The 19,454-nt window shown below is 37.5% G+C and overlaps 1 protein-coding gene across 1 annotated transcript; it reads right to left on the minus strand.

Moving 5' to 3' along the window:
* Positions 1-487: 487 nt before the first annotated feature.
* Positions 488-3,983, minus strand: LOC145224344 (transmembrane protein 53-B-like). The gene is made up of 5 exons (XM_080090814.1): positions 3,689-3,983; positions 2,988-3,137; positions 2,554-2,702; positions 2,002-2,196; positions 488-1,477 (listed from the first exon to the last, which is right to left on the minus strand). The coding sequence occupies exons 1-5, from the start codon at positions 3,741-3,743 to the stop codon at positions 1,232-1,234; spliced, it is 795 nt and encodes a 264-aa protein (XP_079946940.1). The 5' UTR covers positions 3,744-3,983; the 3' UTR covers positions 488-1,231.
* Positions 3,984-19,454: the final 15,471 nt, after the last annotated feature.

The following is a 19,454-nucleotide window of genomic DNA, read 5'->3' on the forward strand; positions in this document are numbered from 1 at the left end:
TGTTTGAACTGTATTGTAATTGTGACGTTCTTGATTGTATTTGGTTTAGGTGGTCAAAAATTCGTTTAAAATCACTGGATAAAAATGCGATTAATGTATCGATTCACGAATCCGGCACGCCATGTACTTTGTTTTCCCATATCCGGCCCGCCGACTGGAGAAGTTGCGCGCCCCTGCTTTAGAAGATGCAAACACCCTTCACAAATTGTTGCTTCTATATGTTGTTGTGAATGTGACAATAATAGGACACTACAGCCTTTTAGAAAATAAATGTTATTTTAGAAGCTCATAAAAATGAAAATTTTAGGATGCCACTGAGACTGGCTAAAAGTGTGTTTTGGTTAGATTGATGTGTGATGGTTACATTAAGTACATATACTACATATAAATACTTTGACAAACCAGGTTAAGCATACTCAAAATAGTTAATTGTGCATTACAGGAGTCGATTTAAGGCTCACAAAGATGTGGTGTACAATGTAACGCATATGGTGAGCGCTTTTAATGTGCAAACAACAGAATTTTGCGTCATAAAAATCCATAGGTTAGTTGCTACAAGCTTGTTAGTAAAGTCTGACCACAACCTTACATCAAATACACTTGGAGAAAAATGTTGAATGAGATTTAATAAGGCACAAATGACAATCTGAGTAGAATAGCTTAGGTCCCACGTATATACCAAGCCCAACACTCTTCTCACAGTAAAGTACAAATAAATGGGAGTAAAATGCTAGGTACTCCAAGATATCACAGTAAAAACTTTGCAATTTATAGGTATTAATTTCAAGCTTCATACAAAGCAGCAAAACAACACAGTTTTGGAAGTGTACGATAGGTTACATATGATGTAATAACAATTCTTTCAATCAAACCTTTATAGTAATGCACCGAAGTTTCGGTTGGCCAAATACGGAGTTTTCTAATGTTATGGGCCAAACATTTTTAAAAAATTCGGCCACAGCCGAACTTTTTGATTGCATGGAATTAATGCCTAAACTTTTTTGTGCATATGAAACATCATAAATTAACTAATTGTATCAATAAAATACAAGGCATGTTTTTTTTGCATTGTGAAAGTGAATTTTGAGTGTAATAAATGAGTTCACTTGCATCAACAACACAAGGTTCAATTGAAAATGTCCACCAGAAAGGGAATTTTTAGTTCGGCCTTTGGTTTTGGCCCGAACTTTTTTAGGCGGGTTTAGTGCATCACTTGTAACAAACAAATAATTCATTCGTTTTCGTCCCATATTTCGAGACAGTTGTTTAAAAATTCCACACATTTGTTTAAATAAACCTCCCTGTGTTCCCTGAAATGTAAACAGTGAGCTGATGTTTGGAAGTCGTGTGAGTAACATTTTGAAATCATTCTCCGTTTGTTTAACATTTCCTTTATTTGGTGACAAGGGACGACAACGTCAGCTGATGAATAGAGAAATAAACTCGGCCATCGCTGACTTTTTCGCCTGGCTGATTCCTGACAAAACCATAGATGGTGTTCAAAATTTGGGGACATAATTCAAAGCACTAAGCAGTGTTATGTATCAACAGTAACAGGTAACTTCAAATATGAGGGCGCTTGGTAACTTTTTTGTGTGCAACAAAACTTAAAAATACTGCAGGTAATAACTTGTATTGTTGTGATTACACCCATAATAAGTGCCATGCAAAAAAAAGAAAATACTGCATCTGCCCTGTTTTAAGGCAATGATTCGTACATACTCCTCAGGTAACATTAAAACACAAAAATACTTTTGGATAAGTTTTGTAATTGCCCTATGACTAAACCTAAAACTGTTAATGCAGTACCTCTAGCATTTACTTTTGGAATACTGCATGGCGCACTTATTACAAGTTGGCTCGACTCAAAAAAGGTCACTGTTTACAAGTTCTTCCCATTAAAACGGGTACCAAGCGGACCTGAAGTATCTCAAGGGACCCAACAGAAACCGTTCTAATGCCACGGAAGCAATATAATTGTGAAATTTTATGGATTATTACCTGAAATAGATCAACTGTCAAACCGAACCAAATGAAAATTTTCCAAACAAAGTAATAAATTCCGAATCCGAGAATAACAAGAATGGCAGCAAGTTTCGGCATTCCGCTGTAGTAGATGGCTCGACTGCCAGTAAAATATTCCAGTTTTGCCGGGCTACTGTCGAAGACCGCTCCAATCATGTTAACATCCTCCATCTGAAAAGTTGCACAAAGACTTGGATAACAGTCAGGATTACAATAGTTATTTCGTAAAAACATAAAGCAGGTAGGATAATATTGTATTTATTAGGAACAGAAATGACCTTGAGTTATATCAATCTATAACCCCCGTTGGGCCATTGTTTTTGTTTTAAAAAAAGCACATAACACCTGTTTGAAGTTTTAAGGCAAAAATGCGCTGCATTTGTGAAACAATTTGTACAAGATGTACAGAAAGGATTTGTAAATGAATACACAAACTGTTGCTCTTTTATTTCATTAATTACATGAGCACAAAAGCTTTTTGAAATTGTTATTGTTAACGCAAGTTGTCAGAAATATGATATTATTTACCTCAAAAATATCAGCTAAATGGTAGTAGATGAAAAATCCTCCGTTACTAAAGCTGTGAATAATCACTGGGTTGTTCCTTAAGCCGTAATCATCCAGCAACTGGAGAAGTTTTCTCGCTGCATGTCTTAAACCTTTCGATTTCACTGGATCTGTGAATGAACAATTTGCTATTGCCGTTTATGAAATCATGCATTTTGGGAGATTGGTACTGGTCAACACATATCTACTTGTGTATGACATTTGCTATATATTTGAAAAGGTGAATGAAATTCATCCAGCCTTTTTTATCTTGACCACAATAAAAACGTTCAGAACCATTTTACTGTTTTTAAAAAATCTTAAAGCATAATCTAAAGTATCTCATTTACCTCTTTAGACATAGCAGCATTTCATGACAACAAAAATTATGAAATTTATACTAAAAAACTACAAACCTTCAAAGAAAATAGTGTTAGTTTTGTGGATGTATCTTATGGTTGTGCATCCTTCATTGGCCCAAATATCGCAGTACTTGGCCAAGTGTCTGTCTTGTGCTCCAAACCAGCCAAGAAGAAACACCACAGGTTCAACTTCATTGTCATTCGCTGCGAACAAAAATAATAATTTTAGACATTTCAGAAACCTCAACTAACCCCACAAGACTGAAGGAAACAGAAAGGCAATTTGATTACACAGTGTCATTTTTAAATGCTAGTCAAGTCAAGTTCACAGACACTTTTATACCAGCATTAATAGAAAATATTCTGGCTTTTAAAAGAGCCAATCTGTTTCTAAAGAATCAACAAAATATTTTTCTTAAGAAAAAGAACATGGAACATTATTTGAAAAGTATAAGCTGTCAGAAATGGTTAGGTTCCCAGCAAGCACTGGCGACAAGTTATATTTTGGGGCTTGAAATTACTTATTTTTTAGTGCAAAAAAAACAGCAATCCAAACAACGATATTTGCAATTGTCAAAACTATAGCTTAATCTAAAATCATTATTACCACCACAGAAAAGTGGCTATTTTTTATATTTTATTCATGAAAATTTGTGACAAAAACTGGTAATATAATAAACTAAAAAAGTTCATATTTAGGCTAGTTAATGTAGCAATAGTTTGCCAAAACGTTTGATGAAAAACAATTAACTTACGTGAGGGAAATGTTATGTTGTACTCAATGTCATCTTGTTCTTTTTCCATTGACATGAATTGTTTACAAATTACGATCGTTCAGTTTTAACGAAAATCCAATCTCGTAAGTTTTGATGGCAAATTTAAATTTGTCAAATTAACAACGTAGATGTGATAAAGGCTTTGACTGATAATTGTGTTGCGCAGCTAACGTTTGAAATCAAAGTTTATGTTTATTTCTCAATTAGATTAGATAACTTTATTAGCGACGTACGTCTTGTTGTAATAAATTTTACGAAATGATCATTTCTATGGCGGATGCGGTCTCTTGTACAGTCACGTGACCATGCATTTTTTTCTTAAAACAGCGGGAAGAAGAAAATTAAACTGTGAGCAGTTGACACCGGATGTGATTTGCATCGCATTAGGGCTTTTGTAACTATGGAGGGCTCGGTTCTGGAAAGACCTGCGGAATGTTGCATGAAAAGAGGAATGTAAATCGCAATACAGGCTGCCAGTAGTAACTAGAGAAGTAGAAATTTGTTTTATTTCAGAACGTATAGTGTAAAAAGGGGTTTCTGCATAAAACGGTAAGTTGTTGGTTTTGTGTAACTTGTGCGTTTAGTATAAAATAAACTACTGGACAGCAGTCTATTATCGACACATTTGTGTAAAGATGTTGTGAATCTATGGTTTGTGCGTAGGCTAAGCTGAATGAAGTTTTTGTCAAGACCCTTTTTTTGTCGCTTAAGTACAAGATGAGTTAGCCGAGCTTTTACCATCGATCACAATTCACAACAAACTTTCAGCATTGTCACAGAGTTTGAACACCAACTTTACGCTAAGCAAGGCAAAAATTGTTAATCAATTGTGAAATTTGGCCCATTTAAGACAATTATTTAGCTTAACAGACTGACAGTGTCGGCCATCTTGGCATGTTGTCGGGCGTTCGGCCGTTTCGCGCCACGCGTTCCCGCCAGATTGCCTTTTTCTGGTTGTTTTTCTACTCTTGCGCCATCACCCAAACACGGCAACAGACAGTATCAGCTACAACAGCTAGTTCGTCTTTGTGTCGTTGTAATGTTTATTTGAGAGTAGCTTCTTTTTGCTTGCAATGTTATCTTTTGATGTGTATAGAGGCTTTTTATGGGAATTTGCACAAACAGGTAAATGTATTTTGGCGTTTCAAAAAGAATTTGGTTGTTTTGAGCATTAAAACTGGCATTTCTCCGCCATGTGGCGCTAAAGGGTTGTCTTGTGATTAGTTTTTTAGGAATTTCAAATTCTTCCTAATGTGAATTAGTATATATGCACGCTGTTACTTTAGTCACAAATTAGTGTGTAGCAATAACCGCAATAAGTTTAGTTCGTTTTTTTCTTAGTAGGGCGTTGCTTTAGCAAAAAAAGTAGCTTGATAAAACAGAGAACTTTTACATGAAAAATCCTTTTTTTTTAATTGCACAACATTATCAAAACGTCCTTACTTGAATGTATTCGTTTAGCAAGCGCTCCGCAAGTTTTGTTTACGATAAAAAAGCAGCTTGTTTTGTGCGGTAAGGTCGTTATGTTAGGGGTACATTTGTTAGATTTCGTGTTTTGCATGTTGCTTTGTGGACTTACCACAAACACTGTTGAAAAATCGTAAAATCTAAGGAGCTTGTTTATAAATCGGGTAGAAATTACAAGATGAGTGAGGCAAGATTTAACCAATGATTTTCTGCGAATACTAGAAACATGTTATGGTGCAAGCCGAGCCGAAAGGTCGTCTCTTTCATGATTTTGTTTTGACGTTTTTCTGTCAATAAAAAGTTACAGCAAGTGGTAATAAAACAAACAACGGCCGTTTGTTGACATAGCATGAGTCAGTATGGCCACCGTAAAAATTAAACACGTGGGGTTGTGTTAAGTTGAGATTCTGAGGATTATTTGTTTCGTTTCGGTAACAGCTGTTTTTATCTATCTATGAAATTGGTTTCATAAATTCATATATAGGTTAAGTTTTTTCGTTATATATGTTATGTGACTGTGTATTTGTGTTTGTTACCACATTAGTTATTGCAACAAACGCTATGTTATATGCATAAAATTTATTGCGCATTCCACTATTGTGTGACCTTTTCCCTTGTTCGAAATGACGGCATGAGCGCGTGGCGAATATATCATAGCCGGCGCCTGTTCGTGGCCTTGGTGTTAAGCTTCCGCAACAAGCTTTATCACCAATAATCTGCATTTCCATTGGTATTTTACTCCCAACTAACGCATATAAGTGGTCTTGGTGTGCTTGCCAAGTCTCGCTGACTTAATGAAATTGGTGGAGGTTTGAAATAAAACCTTCATAGCTGTTGTGATTTTGCTTTGGGACAGCGATTGTCAGATTGTGCCAATATGTGCGAAAAACCGGGTAAGGCTAAAAAAAATATCGACAGAATGTGTTTTTATTTTTGTTTATTTCCTAAAACTTTTTAAATCTCGCAGAAAAAGCAAAATATTGAAAGCGAGATAACTGTTGGTCGAAGACTATTGAAGTTTTGCGCTTCAGTGGCATTGTTTCGCGATTGTGACGTACAGGAAATGCCTTGTTACGTTGACGCCAGAGGATCAATGGTGAAACAAATAACCCGACTTTGTATTTCACGCATAACAGGTTTGTGGCAATAACCTCGCATAGAAAGTTAAAGTTTAATTGTCTTGTAAAATGTTTAACGAGAAAAGCGTATGAAATAACTCTAGAATATATAAATGATCACACAGCTATACTAAGGCTGTTGCCCTTTGAGTTATAGTCCACCTATCTTTTAACGCCAAAAACGCAGTCGCTCGCCAGGTTGCTCGCATTTGTGTTGTTCAACTTACCATATTCCATAGGTTCCATAAACGTAAAAGACTTTTTACATGTTTTACACCAGTTGCATCGCAACAACTTTAGAACGGAAGCAAACCATTATAAAATCTTATGATCGAGATTTTTCGTCTTGGTAGTCATTGAAAAGCGCAACGCAGAAATCATTGCTATATACAGCAGTGGTTCCCAAACGTTTTCATATTTTTGTCAAAACGGTCCCTTTGCCATTATTTCGAAGGCTCGCGGTCCTTAAGCCTAAATGTGTATTTCATAAAAACGAAAGTTGATTGCAGGATTTTAGCTAGATATGCAAAATTGCGCATAACAATTATCCAAAGACAGCATGTAACATCACAAACAGGACAAAAAACATTACGATTGTGCGCGAACAATTGAATTTTTGATAGTTGTCATTCAATAAAGGCCATTGTTTAGCAATGGAGATAGTCGATTGTCAATTCTGCTTTGATTTAAACTTATTTAGTGGCACAAACTGACGCCAAATAAGATTATAAAATTACTTCAACCGCTTCGCGGTTCCCCCAAAATTGCCTCACGGACCCCTAAAGGACCGCGGACCCCAGTTTGGGAAACGCTGACTATACAGTCAACAACATTTTTTGTTGAGGCGCTACTGTTTGTCTGTAAGATTTTTTTCTAGCAGTTGCTTGTTGCGTTAAATTGCTCCTCTATGTTGTAGCCCTGTTGTATTTAATTCACTTTTACGTCTTTGCCCGGTAATGTTTTGTGTTATTCTGTTCTTTTGTGGTGGTATAGTGTGTGTTCGCTATGGAAATTATGCATACCAATACAGGCCGAACTGTTTTAAAGATTTCTCTTTTCCCATTTTGATGGGATTTTTATCTAAAGGTTTACTCAAACCATTTCGCTCAATTGGATAATTTACAACCTTTCACATAGACTGCATGCAGTGGTGGGATTCAGCCGGTTTGCACCGGTTCTATAGAACGGTCACAAGAAAATTAATGGAAATATGACTTTTAGTAACAGAACCGGCTGAAAAATATGACTTTTGTGACAGAACCGGCTGACAAATATGACTTTTGTGATAGAACCGGCTTAAAAATATGACTTTTGTGATAGAACCGGCTGACAAATATGACTTTTGTGATAGAACCGGCTGAAAAATATGACTTTTGTGATAGAACCGGCTGAAAATATGACTTTTGTAACAGAACCGGCTGAAAAATATGACTTTTGTGATAGAACCGGCTGAAAAAAATTGAATCCTACCACTGGCTGCGTGTACTGCTGTGTTTAACGATGGCCCAGTGCAACCACGCGTGGCGTGGCGTAGCGTCGCTGTTGGAACAATAGCACGCTTTACCTTTATGCTGGGATTCCGACATGTTGGTTAACGAATACCAGTGATACCGCTCCTATGTTAATGTTTTTTTGTGGAATTTTAATTTACCCGTGTTATAATATAGGTTGTTGGTTGTCTCATTCAACTATGGGCTTCTTAATCTAGTCTCTGTGTTATATACGATCTTACGAAATCCAGTCATACAGTACAACCAATTATGTATGTGAAACATGGGCGCCGGCAGAAAATCTCGAAATGGGGTCAAATTTTTACATACGTACTTGAATACGCACGGACTGCAATATTAAGTAATTTGTAGATATAGATATAAATTATATACAGTAGAATTTTCCGCGAAGCCCATGTTGTGAAACAAGTTTCAATTTACTGAGATTCATGAAAAACGAAAATGGATAATAGAGTGAAAAACGTGGTATCACATCAAAAAAAGAAACAAAAGCAAAAAGCTCAAAACTGTTGCAAGTGGTATTAGACCAAAACAAAACCTGTATGTGTTTTAAACCAAGTCATTACTTTTGAAGAGCAAAGATAATGCCCAAGATTTTAATCCAGACCACAATAAGGCAACCCAAAGCACGAGAACTCAGATTCAAACCTTACAATAATAAGTTAGGTTAGTAATGTAAGAACCATGCGTAGAGTTGAATTTTTCTATGAAACGAATCGTCCAAGCCAAAGCGATTTATCACACTGATGGTGTCCGCTCGTGGTTTATGAATCCAATGTGGGTCGTTAAGTTGCGCCCTAGGAATCAAAAACACAGGAGGGAGGGGGCAAGTTTCCAAATATAAGTTGATGCAAATTTTTCTTGATGGTTCCTTGCCCCAATAAATGCATAAAAAACGCCTAAACGTTGAAAATCGCTGATTTAAATTCGACTAGTTGTCTTTAATTATTATTGTTGGAACACTTGTATTAAAGATCGGGTTAAGGCTAGAGTTGCATAATATTGTGGTATGGTTGGTAGTAACAAACCTTATTCTAAAATAAAAAACATCATTTGTTCAACATAACTTTTGCACATAGTGGAGAGCAAAGCTCTAAACGTTCCCTGTTTTAGTTCACTGCTCGAAACGCTTGGAAGGACAAAACTGAAATTAAGTTGACTTAACCCTGAGCGAAACCCACCTAATTGAGTGCTGAATTCCCTGTAAACTTGAAAAATAACCAAATATGGGGAGCAAAACTTCATTAGACAAACCATCACTTCTTGGGGTGCCGAAACTTTCGATATTAGACATAAAATGATAAAACCTGTAACTGAAATGGTTGCTTGATCCGTGGCTTGTTTGGTTGCTAAATGGTATCATCGTCGTAGGAAGGTTTTGTGTTTCGTCATACTTCTTGTTTACTTGTGTTTTATGCCCAATTTTAATTTCCAAAGTTTTGTGAATGAAAATGTTTCAGTAAACAAAGTATATAGCTCAGAAAGTGTGGATCGAGTTAGATTTGGGTTCATCTCTGAAACATTTATTATTTAAATTACTTAAGATAGTTTACAGTTAATACGTTTTCTGAGCTCAGCAAATGCAATCAACAAGTTTATGAGCTTTTACAGCAGCTGTAACATTGGCCTTTAGGTTCATTCTGATCAACAAGGCACAGCGTGATGGAAAATTACAGAAACTGGCGTGGCAAGCCTCGTCATGGCTTCGTCACGCACAAAACCGGTTTAGACCAGTTGCCGGGGAAACACCTACTGGGGAAAAACCTGGTTATGCTGGGCGAATTTTTGCCGGTGCTCTCCCCGGGACAACTGCTTGGATTTCTGCTTGTCATCCCATATGTTTAACTTAAACGTGCATGGATCTGTTGGCATTTGACAAATGTCGTGCTCCTGTTTACCGGTGTTTTGCTGGTCAGCTTGTTTTTTGGCAAACGTGCTTGTGTTTGGGTTAAAACGACGGTTTTATAGCAACTTTACAGCTTTATATGTTGGTTGGCTACATACATCGGTCTAAAACGTTGGTATTTCACTTGAGTTGTTTTAACATTACAAAAATTACCTTGTGTAAGTTGAATGTTGATTGGATTGTTGGGCATTTTCCTTCTAACATTTTAGCACACCAACATAGCGTAATGCAAAGTCAATATCCCATGATTTTATTGGTTTGCAACCCCAATAATTGGTTCCTAATTTGAATTTCCAATTTCATTAAGTCACTGTGCCCTATTAATATCTTGCCTCTCGCATATTAGTCTGCCCTATTCGACTTCGTGGTAATTTTAACGCGACTCGTTTTGGCGGCAAATTTAAAAACCTGCAACTCACAACCATGTAAACGAGGGCTCGATTTAAACGGCAAATAACAAAAAGTAGAATCAGCGTTTTTCAAAACTTCAAACCGTGAGCGCTTTTAAACGAACTTTTCCGGTGAAGCCGACCCGAGCGGGGATTCTTGGTACTTCCCCTTGGTGGGATTTGTTGCATCGCCTATATTGTTTTATCACAATAGGTTGCGCAACCCTTATCCTTTATGTTGGCATATATGATCCATAAAAATGCGGTTGAAACAACAAAGTTCTTGATTTATGAACAGCCATTCGTGTCGAAGCAGTTCCTTTGCTACTAAATCATAGTTGATTATTTGCCCTTGTTGTTTAAAATTACAACATACCTTTTCCAACATATCTTTTCTGTAGTTTAAATGTTGTCCAAACCTAAATTTTGTTGTTTGTTGAATTGTTGTTTTATCTTGAAAAATATATTCTCGTTCAAACTTTGATAATTAGGCAATGTATGATTTGTCCCATATATTAACTTATATATTTAATATTCCCACTAAAAGCTTTATAAATGATGCACAGTAAAAATTAAATCAAAAAAGTCTGTAATCTTGAAATACTTAGAACCCAAGAATAGAATATCCCCGTCTAAATTGTTTTAATGTTGTTGTCAGTGCAAAGTTCTGTTTTGTGTAAAATTTGTCCGAAGTTTAGTTGCTGTGTTGCGAGGTGAACGCGTTACAGGAAATAAGAATGAAGAAAGTGAGCAAAAATGAGCAGAAAGTGGGTAAAAACGCGAAAAATAACAAGGAAAGAATAAACAACAGTAGCATACAGAAATGCAGACAAAACATTACAAACAGAATCAACAACAGTACAGAAAGTCTGAAAAAACACAATAGACAAACATGAGGGCAGACAAACCAAGGCAAAGACAAAACAACACCATAAGCAGGCAGGCAGAAAACGTTAAAACAGTTTTTTGATTGATGGATTGTCTCGAGAAACTCCATATTTAGCAAAGCCTGAAGAAAGGGCGAAAGAAATTAGGAAAAATTTAGGGTAAGTCCCTCTCGGTTTTCCTTCGCCCGATAAGTGACTCATTTGGAAAACCCTTCGAAGAACCGCTTAAATTTGAGTGTTTTTGAAGGCATGTATAGAGTTGTTTGTTCAACAAACAAGCGTCCACTTTATTTCTAAACACAACTACCTCGATGTTGCGATAATGATAGAGGATAGAAGTCGTTCCTCTTTGCGCTATTTGAGTGGGTTTGCGCAACTAGTCAAGCGGAGGAACTAGTCATGTCAACCATTAACCATAACGTATGGTGCAACAAACGATAAATTGTTACGTAACAACAGTTATCGTGTCAAGTGTTCCACAATTAGCATGAACACTTACGCGTTGTTTCAACTTGCTTGATATCGCATTAATAGGCAGTATAATGTTCCACCGAGTTTATTGCTTGTCCGAATCCCGAGGATTTATTATCAACGGTGGGTGTAATTTTCCTCAGACGCCGTTTTGCAGCGTTATATTTGAAAAGGTTAAATCTGCTTTTCATTCACGTTTGGAGTATGTGTGGATTACACGCACTTGCAACCAACAATTTACCCTTGTTGGACATTTGACCGCAAATCTTGACTTTATTTAACCTTTGTGACAAACTAGTTTCGGTGCAATGATTAATTCAGGTTTCGCTGTACTTTGTCTTGGGCCCAAAATAACCTGTATATTCCTTACCGACAAAGATTCCACACATGTATGCAAAAAACGGGATGTAACCACATTAACAAACATCGTAGAAAATACCCACAGACGCTTTGGTAACATTTTTGAAATACTTCAGCAAGAACCGAGATTCGGGGAATTCCCAAACACTCTGCAGCCTTCGTTTCAATAAAACCGGCAAAAAATCCGGTTTGGATCGATCTACGAAATTTTTATGAGAGAACACCAGGGGAATCCCCTAGCGGCCGTCTGGTCGTATCTCTTACGTCACGTCTGGACGTAACCAGTGGTGGGATTCATCCGGTTCGCACCGGTTCTATAGAACCATCTCAGGAAATTTTATGGGATCAACGAACCGGTTAGCATTCCTGATTACTGTCAATGGACTTTTTTGTGGCTGAAAAATATGACTTTTGTGATAGAACCGACTAAAAAAAACTTGAATTCCACCACTGGACGTAACCTGATACGTAACCCCGGCAACCGGTTTCTATAGTGACCGCGTCGCGACGCCAACAATCGTCATTGTTTCCTTTATTGTTCGGACAATATCATTTCGAATGTTGAGTCACCAGGAAACAAAACACCAGGAAATCCCGTTATTCGGTTTCGGCGCGTTAGTGGGAAGCGCGTACTTTTTAAACAAACAATACGTTTTTTTTGTTTGGCGTCCACGCCTAACGACACATTTGATCTATTGTGTTGTGATTCGGTTTATTGAAGCTCAAGGCTACTTTACTTTTTTCTTTTGACCTCAAACAAAGAAAGACCTATGTATATAAGATCTTGGCGCCGTAAGTGAAAATTTTTATTCACGCCCATTTAGGTACGACGCACCCTTTTGGGCCTTTTGTTACAAGTCTTAAAGTTATTTCGCTTTTGTGCGCGTTTGGTGAACTAGAATTACTTAATTAATTTAGTTTGCGCCGTGCTTTCTGATGCCCATAAGATATTTCCCTACGAAGAAAAAATCCACACTTCTTTAACGTAACCTTGGTAACCACGTCAGGAAACGAGAGTCGGGCAAGCACCGGTGCCGGTTCTTTTGTTTTGCGCCTAAACCGACGTAAAAGCCAACCGGCCTCGAAATTTCCATTAGACAACGCCAGGGAAATCCCCTAGTGGCCGGTCCGTCGTAACCTTTATCGTCTGTGACGTCATGTCTTAACCCGACCAGTTTGCCTGCGTGTGATTGTTACATCCATTGAACCGTAAACCCGAGACTAACGTTCCCGTTTCAAGCGTCGCGTCGCACAACAAACGTCATTGTTCCCTTTATTGTTCGGATGGCAACCTTTCGAATCGGTCGAATGAATCAACACCAAAGAGCTCGTAATTGAGTTTCCGAGTAATGGTAGGAACCGTCTCTTTACAAACAAATTGAGAAACCACTGAACTACAGGAACCATCACTGCCTTATAAAATACTCTTTGTTTTTACCCATTGCCAACCCTCACTTCTCGTATACTTGACCCCACATCCTTTATTGGGCATTCCCCACCCTACTACCAACTTTTTGTCGTAAACTCGGTTTGCCAAGTTAAGAAATACCACGTCACGGGTTTGCCGTTCGGTAGTTTCCCGAATGTAAGTGACGTAAATTTTGTGTTGCGCAAGAAAAAGTACACGTGGAACCGAAAGCGATTCAATGAATGAACAAATTGTTGGGAAAACACCGGATTTCGCCGTGTAGTTTTGTGTTAATCTTGTCACCAAAATTTCTCAATAGGGAATTAACCTGGTTATGTTTCAACCGTCATTACTTTTGGTTCCGAGAATCGCGTGGTGATTTGCGTAGAGCTGTGGAATTTTAACTATTTCGTTTCATGTTTACTCAATATGACTTGGGAAATTTCCACATTAAGCTAGAGAAGTTTGCATGGTTAACTCAGACACACGGTTTAATGCGGTTGTCGTGGGGGCTCTGTAATCGGATCGCGTGGAAACGATAAAGGTTTGGTTGGACAAAGATACACGTTTTCTTGGCCACCTACCGCCCTTATGTAGGCGGAGCACATGTTAGTAGCACAAATGGCCTAAGGATAGCCCCGGCGACCTGTCTAAAGAAGTTTCCCGGGGAATTCTGGCTATGTCATGCTGAATTGGAATACGGCTGTCATTGTCACTCAATAAGAAGGAACATATGGTATTCAGCGTCTAATGTTGAAGTATGTTTTACCCCGTTTTATATATAAACATATAAAACACAAAAATTTGACATTTTAAATGAACGAAATAAGATTAAAACAGAAAATGGGATTATACTTTAATTATATTTTTTGTACATTCAGTTTACATGAAACGCATTTTAAGTTAATACAAATAAACTTTGGTCACTTTTATATGAAGAAAACCTTTTAACGCGTTTACGCTCTAGTCGAATTGAAAGTTTCGGGTAATTGTGACTTTAGCCGTTACTCATCGTCATAAGGTATTGATGACTTAACTTTTGGCACCCAGTGGACTTATTTGGCTTGGAAGTGGTCCAATAGTTGATCAACACGTCAGCTGTCTATTCACTGTTGTTAGTCATGGGAAGGTGGAACCAGGTGGTTCACCTAAAACTTTTTGAGGGAAAATTGGAAATTTCATCGGGCTATATTTGGTATTTGTTTTATCACTTTCTTTCTACGTCCCGCGGTCGTTTTATTTGTTTTCTTGAGACATAATCAATATTTGCGTCGTATCCTGGAGCGGGAGAACGTGATTTATTTCAGGCAAGTATTTGTTATCGGACTCTCTCGTGAATTTTTACTTCAGTTTATTTGAGTAGGCACTGAACCCCATAATATTTGTCTTCATTCCATTTGTCGGTTCTAACGAAACCCGATACTATTCCTCAATTTTTTGTTCCTCTATTTTCCTGAAATGACCCGATGTTACTGGCGCCGCTTGTCTTAACGTTACAATGTAAATATCAAATATCCAACGATGTATAACGGCGGACCAACTGCGGGAAAATTTGACCTTGCGCCACCTCTGAACTATGCTTTATATCGTGTTGTGTTTTACAATGCAGATATTTTCTTGATGTGCCGCGAAACAAAGACTAACAACTTGACAAAACAAAAATGCCTTTGTTTAGTCTAATTACACAAAAACATGGAATGAGACAATTCCTTTTTCTTTGCTAAACAAAAAATGAAATCGTTTTGTTGTTTCCTTTACTCCCACGCATTGTTTACAGTTTCGACCAATGTCACATCTTTTTGCTTTGAAGTTAAAGGAAGGTTAATTGACTTCGGCCATCCATGTTTAGGTTGAACATGACACATTTTTAAACTCGAAATCAAATGTTTAAGTGTTGAAGTGTTTCAAAATGCGCCTAAAGATTGACTTTTTTATTACGTGTGAGTTGTACATCTGCCAAACCTTGATCAACTGGCAAATTTGTGTTTAAATTTGATGTCATACAGCTCCGGGCCATAATAGTAATGACCCGGGTATTTACAACTCCCTCAGACAAAGTCGTCAACATGTTTTCGACCCACGTCCTTAATGACTTAGTGTTTCACCTTTGTTTATCACCATTTATACGCACGTTGATGATTTTATGCACGTCAGCAAGGCTTATCACCAGTTGGGACTTCCCCTTTTCATTCCCCAGAGGTAGAAACACAACCGGTGACCAAGCCAAAATTATGTCCAATTATTTTTGTCAAATCAGGTAAAGTTGTCAAACAGGGTATTGCGAAGTCTATAGGGTAGGTCATGTGAAATTACATGGGGCGTATCCAATATTACATACATGTTACTAAAAATGACGAAAGAGAAAATCACTGATGCTTAAATACGCGTTTCAATGTGAAAGGTCGCAACCAGCAATTGGATTTTTACTAGTGATGTACCGAATCGGCGAAATTTCGATTCGGCCGAAACCGAATATTCGGTGGTTTTGCCGAATAAATTCGGCCGAATCAACCGAATCATTTATGACGTCACACGAAGTCGTACGGTACGCATTTGACATGAAAACATAAGTTTTTCTAACTGGCAATTAGTGCAGAATGGTTGTGTTTCGTCCTAAATGTAGTTCCATGGGGTTTAACATTGCCTCAAGCATGATTTCCAACCCGACAATAAATTACTGATTTTTTGCCTGCAATGGCAAAAACGATACTGTGTTAAAAATATAATAATTGAGGCAATTTTCGTTGGTAATAAGCAGAAAAGACACGTTTACCGCTTTAAATGTGGGTTCGTATAAAAAGATTCGGTTTCGGCCGAATCGCAACAAATTATTCGGCCGAAACCGAATCTTTGAAAAAGTGGCCGATTCGGCCGAATAAATTCGGCAAACCGAATATTCGGTACATCTCTAATTTTTACCACTGAAACATAAACAACGACGAACCAAGCAAATTATACAACGCTGCGAATTAACGATTCTTTTCCCGATCAGGCTTTTGTTAAATGTAACACGAATTGTTTCGTAACTTGTGTCGATTATAAAACACTTTTTGTTAATGTTTTTGCGATTTTCTTGCTCTCCCTGCATATTATCTTTAATGCAAATTAAATAAAAGGTGATATTTTGAAATCTGCGTCACAACGTACGCAACCGGTGTATGTGGCGATGTCTGTTTTTCTAACACTTAAGCATAACGTTTGACGAAAAGGAGCTTGTTGCGTGCTGTAAGAGCCATATAAATATGGTAAACTGTATTGGCGCTGCTCGCGACTCGAGTTTAAATATGGGTGGGTTTTGCCCGAGCAAGGTGTGGTACTAGAAACGGTGGATCCCCGCCCAACCCGGGTTTATGGCCGTCAAACTTTTCTGAAAAGTCATATTAAATGTCGGATGTTGCAATCTATGGGGAATGTTTGAAGTATGCGTGTTTGCCCTTCTCATGTCCATCAAGTAATCTTGTTTGCGGTTAGATTAAATTCACACATTGCGTTGAAGCTACCTTTATTTGCACATTGTATTTGCTGTGTCGCAAAACTGTACCATTTTGATTTTAACGTCAGTTGTCCTTTTATAGGTGTCATGGCCGTCATTCAGAAGTTTTTATTGAGTTCCATTTCTTCATTGAGGATATTTAAGTTTTTGTACTTGTGTAAAATTCGTCATTTCGACAAAGGATATTTTCACAGTGGGTGGATCTAAAAATATTTATGAGCCTGTCTGTTCCACTTACAGTCAAGCATTTCACCACAGTTGGTCAGTCACACCGAAACCCTGCTTCCCTTCGTTTAGCAAGTAACGCTCAATCGCGAAGTTTAGCCTGTTTGAATTGCAACATCGAAACGTCAACTGTGTGTGATTGGATTCTCGGTTCTCTGTAAAACCAATTCGTAACAAATCACCGGGAATCGCTATTATTTGTGGGAAGTTTGAATTGTCGCGAAGCCAGTTTTGCGTGAAAATTGTTTCGCAACCAACAACGCTCCAAATTACAGTATACTCCCTAACATAAAAGCTGTTTTAGGAAATTTAAGTTTCGATAAAACAACTTTACAAAATTCTTTGGCATTGTTTCATTGCGTTGTTGTACAAAAAGAGTAAAATCGGTATTGTATTGGTTGGCAGAACATTTTGCTTTTATTTTATTGACTTATTGGTTTCACCTTGTGTTATCATTAAACGCACTATCGTTGGACTATCCACCGTTAGCACACCTTGTTACATTTGCCTATAGCTGCTGGTGTTATATGCAACACTATGTACGAGGAGTGTGGAATGTTTTCAGCTAAACCATATTTTCTGTGGAGTTTTATTGTTTAGAGGTAAAATGTCCCAAACCAAAACCCTGGTGTCATTACACTCCGCTTGTTTTAACACCACAATCCACCAACGCAGGATATACTTCACTGGTGGCGACATACAATGTGTGCGACTGTAAGTTGAATCTCACCACCCACGACAATGGAAAATAGAATTTCATTAGCTATTGTTTGTGAAGAATTTGTGGTTGTTGTATCACGTCTCAGTCGACCAACACCGCACTGCCAGACCCCACTGGTTTAAATTACGATATACCAGATCTGAAAAAGAATATTTTTCTTTAATCTTTGTGCTAAAAAATACTACCGATTGTGAACCACATTTAGTTTACAATGTATGAGCCTTACGGAAATTATATTTTTAGAAATTTGCGATAACTTATGGGTGATTGATAATAGCACGACAAGTTGCCGAAAATCCTAGTTTAATCGGCTAAAATTTGTTTCAAACTTGACCAAATGTTGTTTTAATCTTGATATGTTTTATTCAGAAAATTCAAGTTGTTCCGTGAGATAAAAATTCCTGAATTGTGGATTCTATCAATTCGTCAACACAACATTATATTTTGTTGTAGTTTCGAAATAGTGGTGGATAAAGAAGGTTGTACAACATTTGGGTAAACTTAATGAGCCGGTATGAAGTAGCTGTTTTTACCTTATATGGTAATAACTGTTATGTGTTCTATCCCCCTTCAAAAACGGATTGCACTGTGTGTTTCCACCCGAAATGTATCATGCTTTTGCATGTCATCATGTTCTTGGACGTTGTTTATTGCAGTTCAGACAGGAACGGTTTTACCACATCTCCATTATCGCGTCATGATTACCACATTAAGTGGGAGTTACGTCTCTGTCGCAATTGAACCAGAGTGCCATGCAGTGTTGCAATCTAAACACACCAGTTATGTGTGCAATTCTTTGAACTCACCTAATTTGTTTAATTGAGCTGACCGCAAAGCGACAGAAGTTTTAAGAAACCAATATTTATTCCAAGCTTTTATGCTACCCCCTCGGCGCTTTTTGATATTTGGTTGGCTTTTTGCATTTTTGTAGATAATCGTCACTAAAACAAAATATTTGCATAATTTGAAAATTGTTGCAAACCACATACAAGTAAATTTATTCACTGAAGTTAGATGTACGTTGCCACTCACTTCATAATAGCATAATGTAGCATAAATTGCATTTCACTGTAGATTTATGTCACGGGTGCAACCTTTTTTGCAAAATTTTATCGCGGACCGGCCTTTAAAAAAACAAATGTGCTGCAATGACAATTTTTCACGGCTTATATAAGTTATAACATTTGAACGTCATGTTTTATATTTACGTAAAAGGCATTAACCCTGAAAAAGTATACGGCCAGGTGACGAACTCGAGGACCGACAGGGTCTCTGCCTGGTTGCCGACCACTGTGTATTTCGAAATTAAAAATAAATAAGAGTGTGAGGGCCATGTGTGCAGGGGTGGCCAAACTGCGGCTCTCGAGCCGCACATTGAGCCCTGATTGCGGCTCTTTAATGTTGCACATATATTCCCCATATTGCCAAGTTGTTTAACCTGGTTATAAAACAATGCATTCTATCACGTAATAACAGTCTGACTGTTTGTAATAACCAAGGTACGTTCCGAAAAACGAAAAAAATATTATTGTCCAAAAGCGTGTTGGCTTGTGCATTGTGGTCAAAAATATTTACACTTACAGTATCACCACACAACAATAATCATTTTTTATAAAGCGTACACTTCATTGTGAGTCAATAAATTCGTTTTTGATTTTTGTGTTGTGGCTCTTTTGAAGCTAAGTTTTGCTCAAGCATAAAGCAGGTCTGGCCACCCCTGGTATATGCTAACTAAAATCGATGTGCTTTAAAAAAAAACAAGAAAACCAGACTTAAAGTACACAAATAA

Source organism: Phallusia mammillata, chromosome 4 (genome assembly GCF_965637545.1).
Source record: "Phallusia mammillata chromosome 4, kaPhaMamm4.hap1.1, whole genome shotgun sequence".
NCBI classification, from domain to species: domain Eukaryota; kingdom Metazoa; phylum Chordata; class Ascidiacea; order Phlebobranchia; family Ascidiidae; genus Phallusia; species Phallusia mammillata.

Excerpts from the sequence above, each read along its gene's own strand:
- LOC145224344 (XM_080090814.1), bottom strand. The coding sequence starts at position 3,743 with ATGTCAATGGAAAAAGAACAAGATGACATTGAGTACAACATAACATTT. Across the intron at positions 2,197-2,553 it reads ATTTAGCTGATATTTTTGAG|ATGGAGGATGTTAACATGAT; the intron begins GTAAATAATATC and ends GCAACTTTTCAG. Across the intron at positions 1,478-2,001 it reads TGACAGTTGATCTATTTCAG|GAATCAGCCAGGCGAAAAAG; the intron begins GTAATAATCCAT and ends TGGTTTTGTCAG.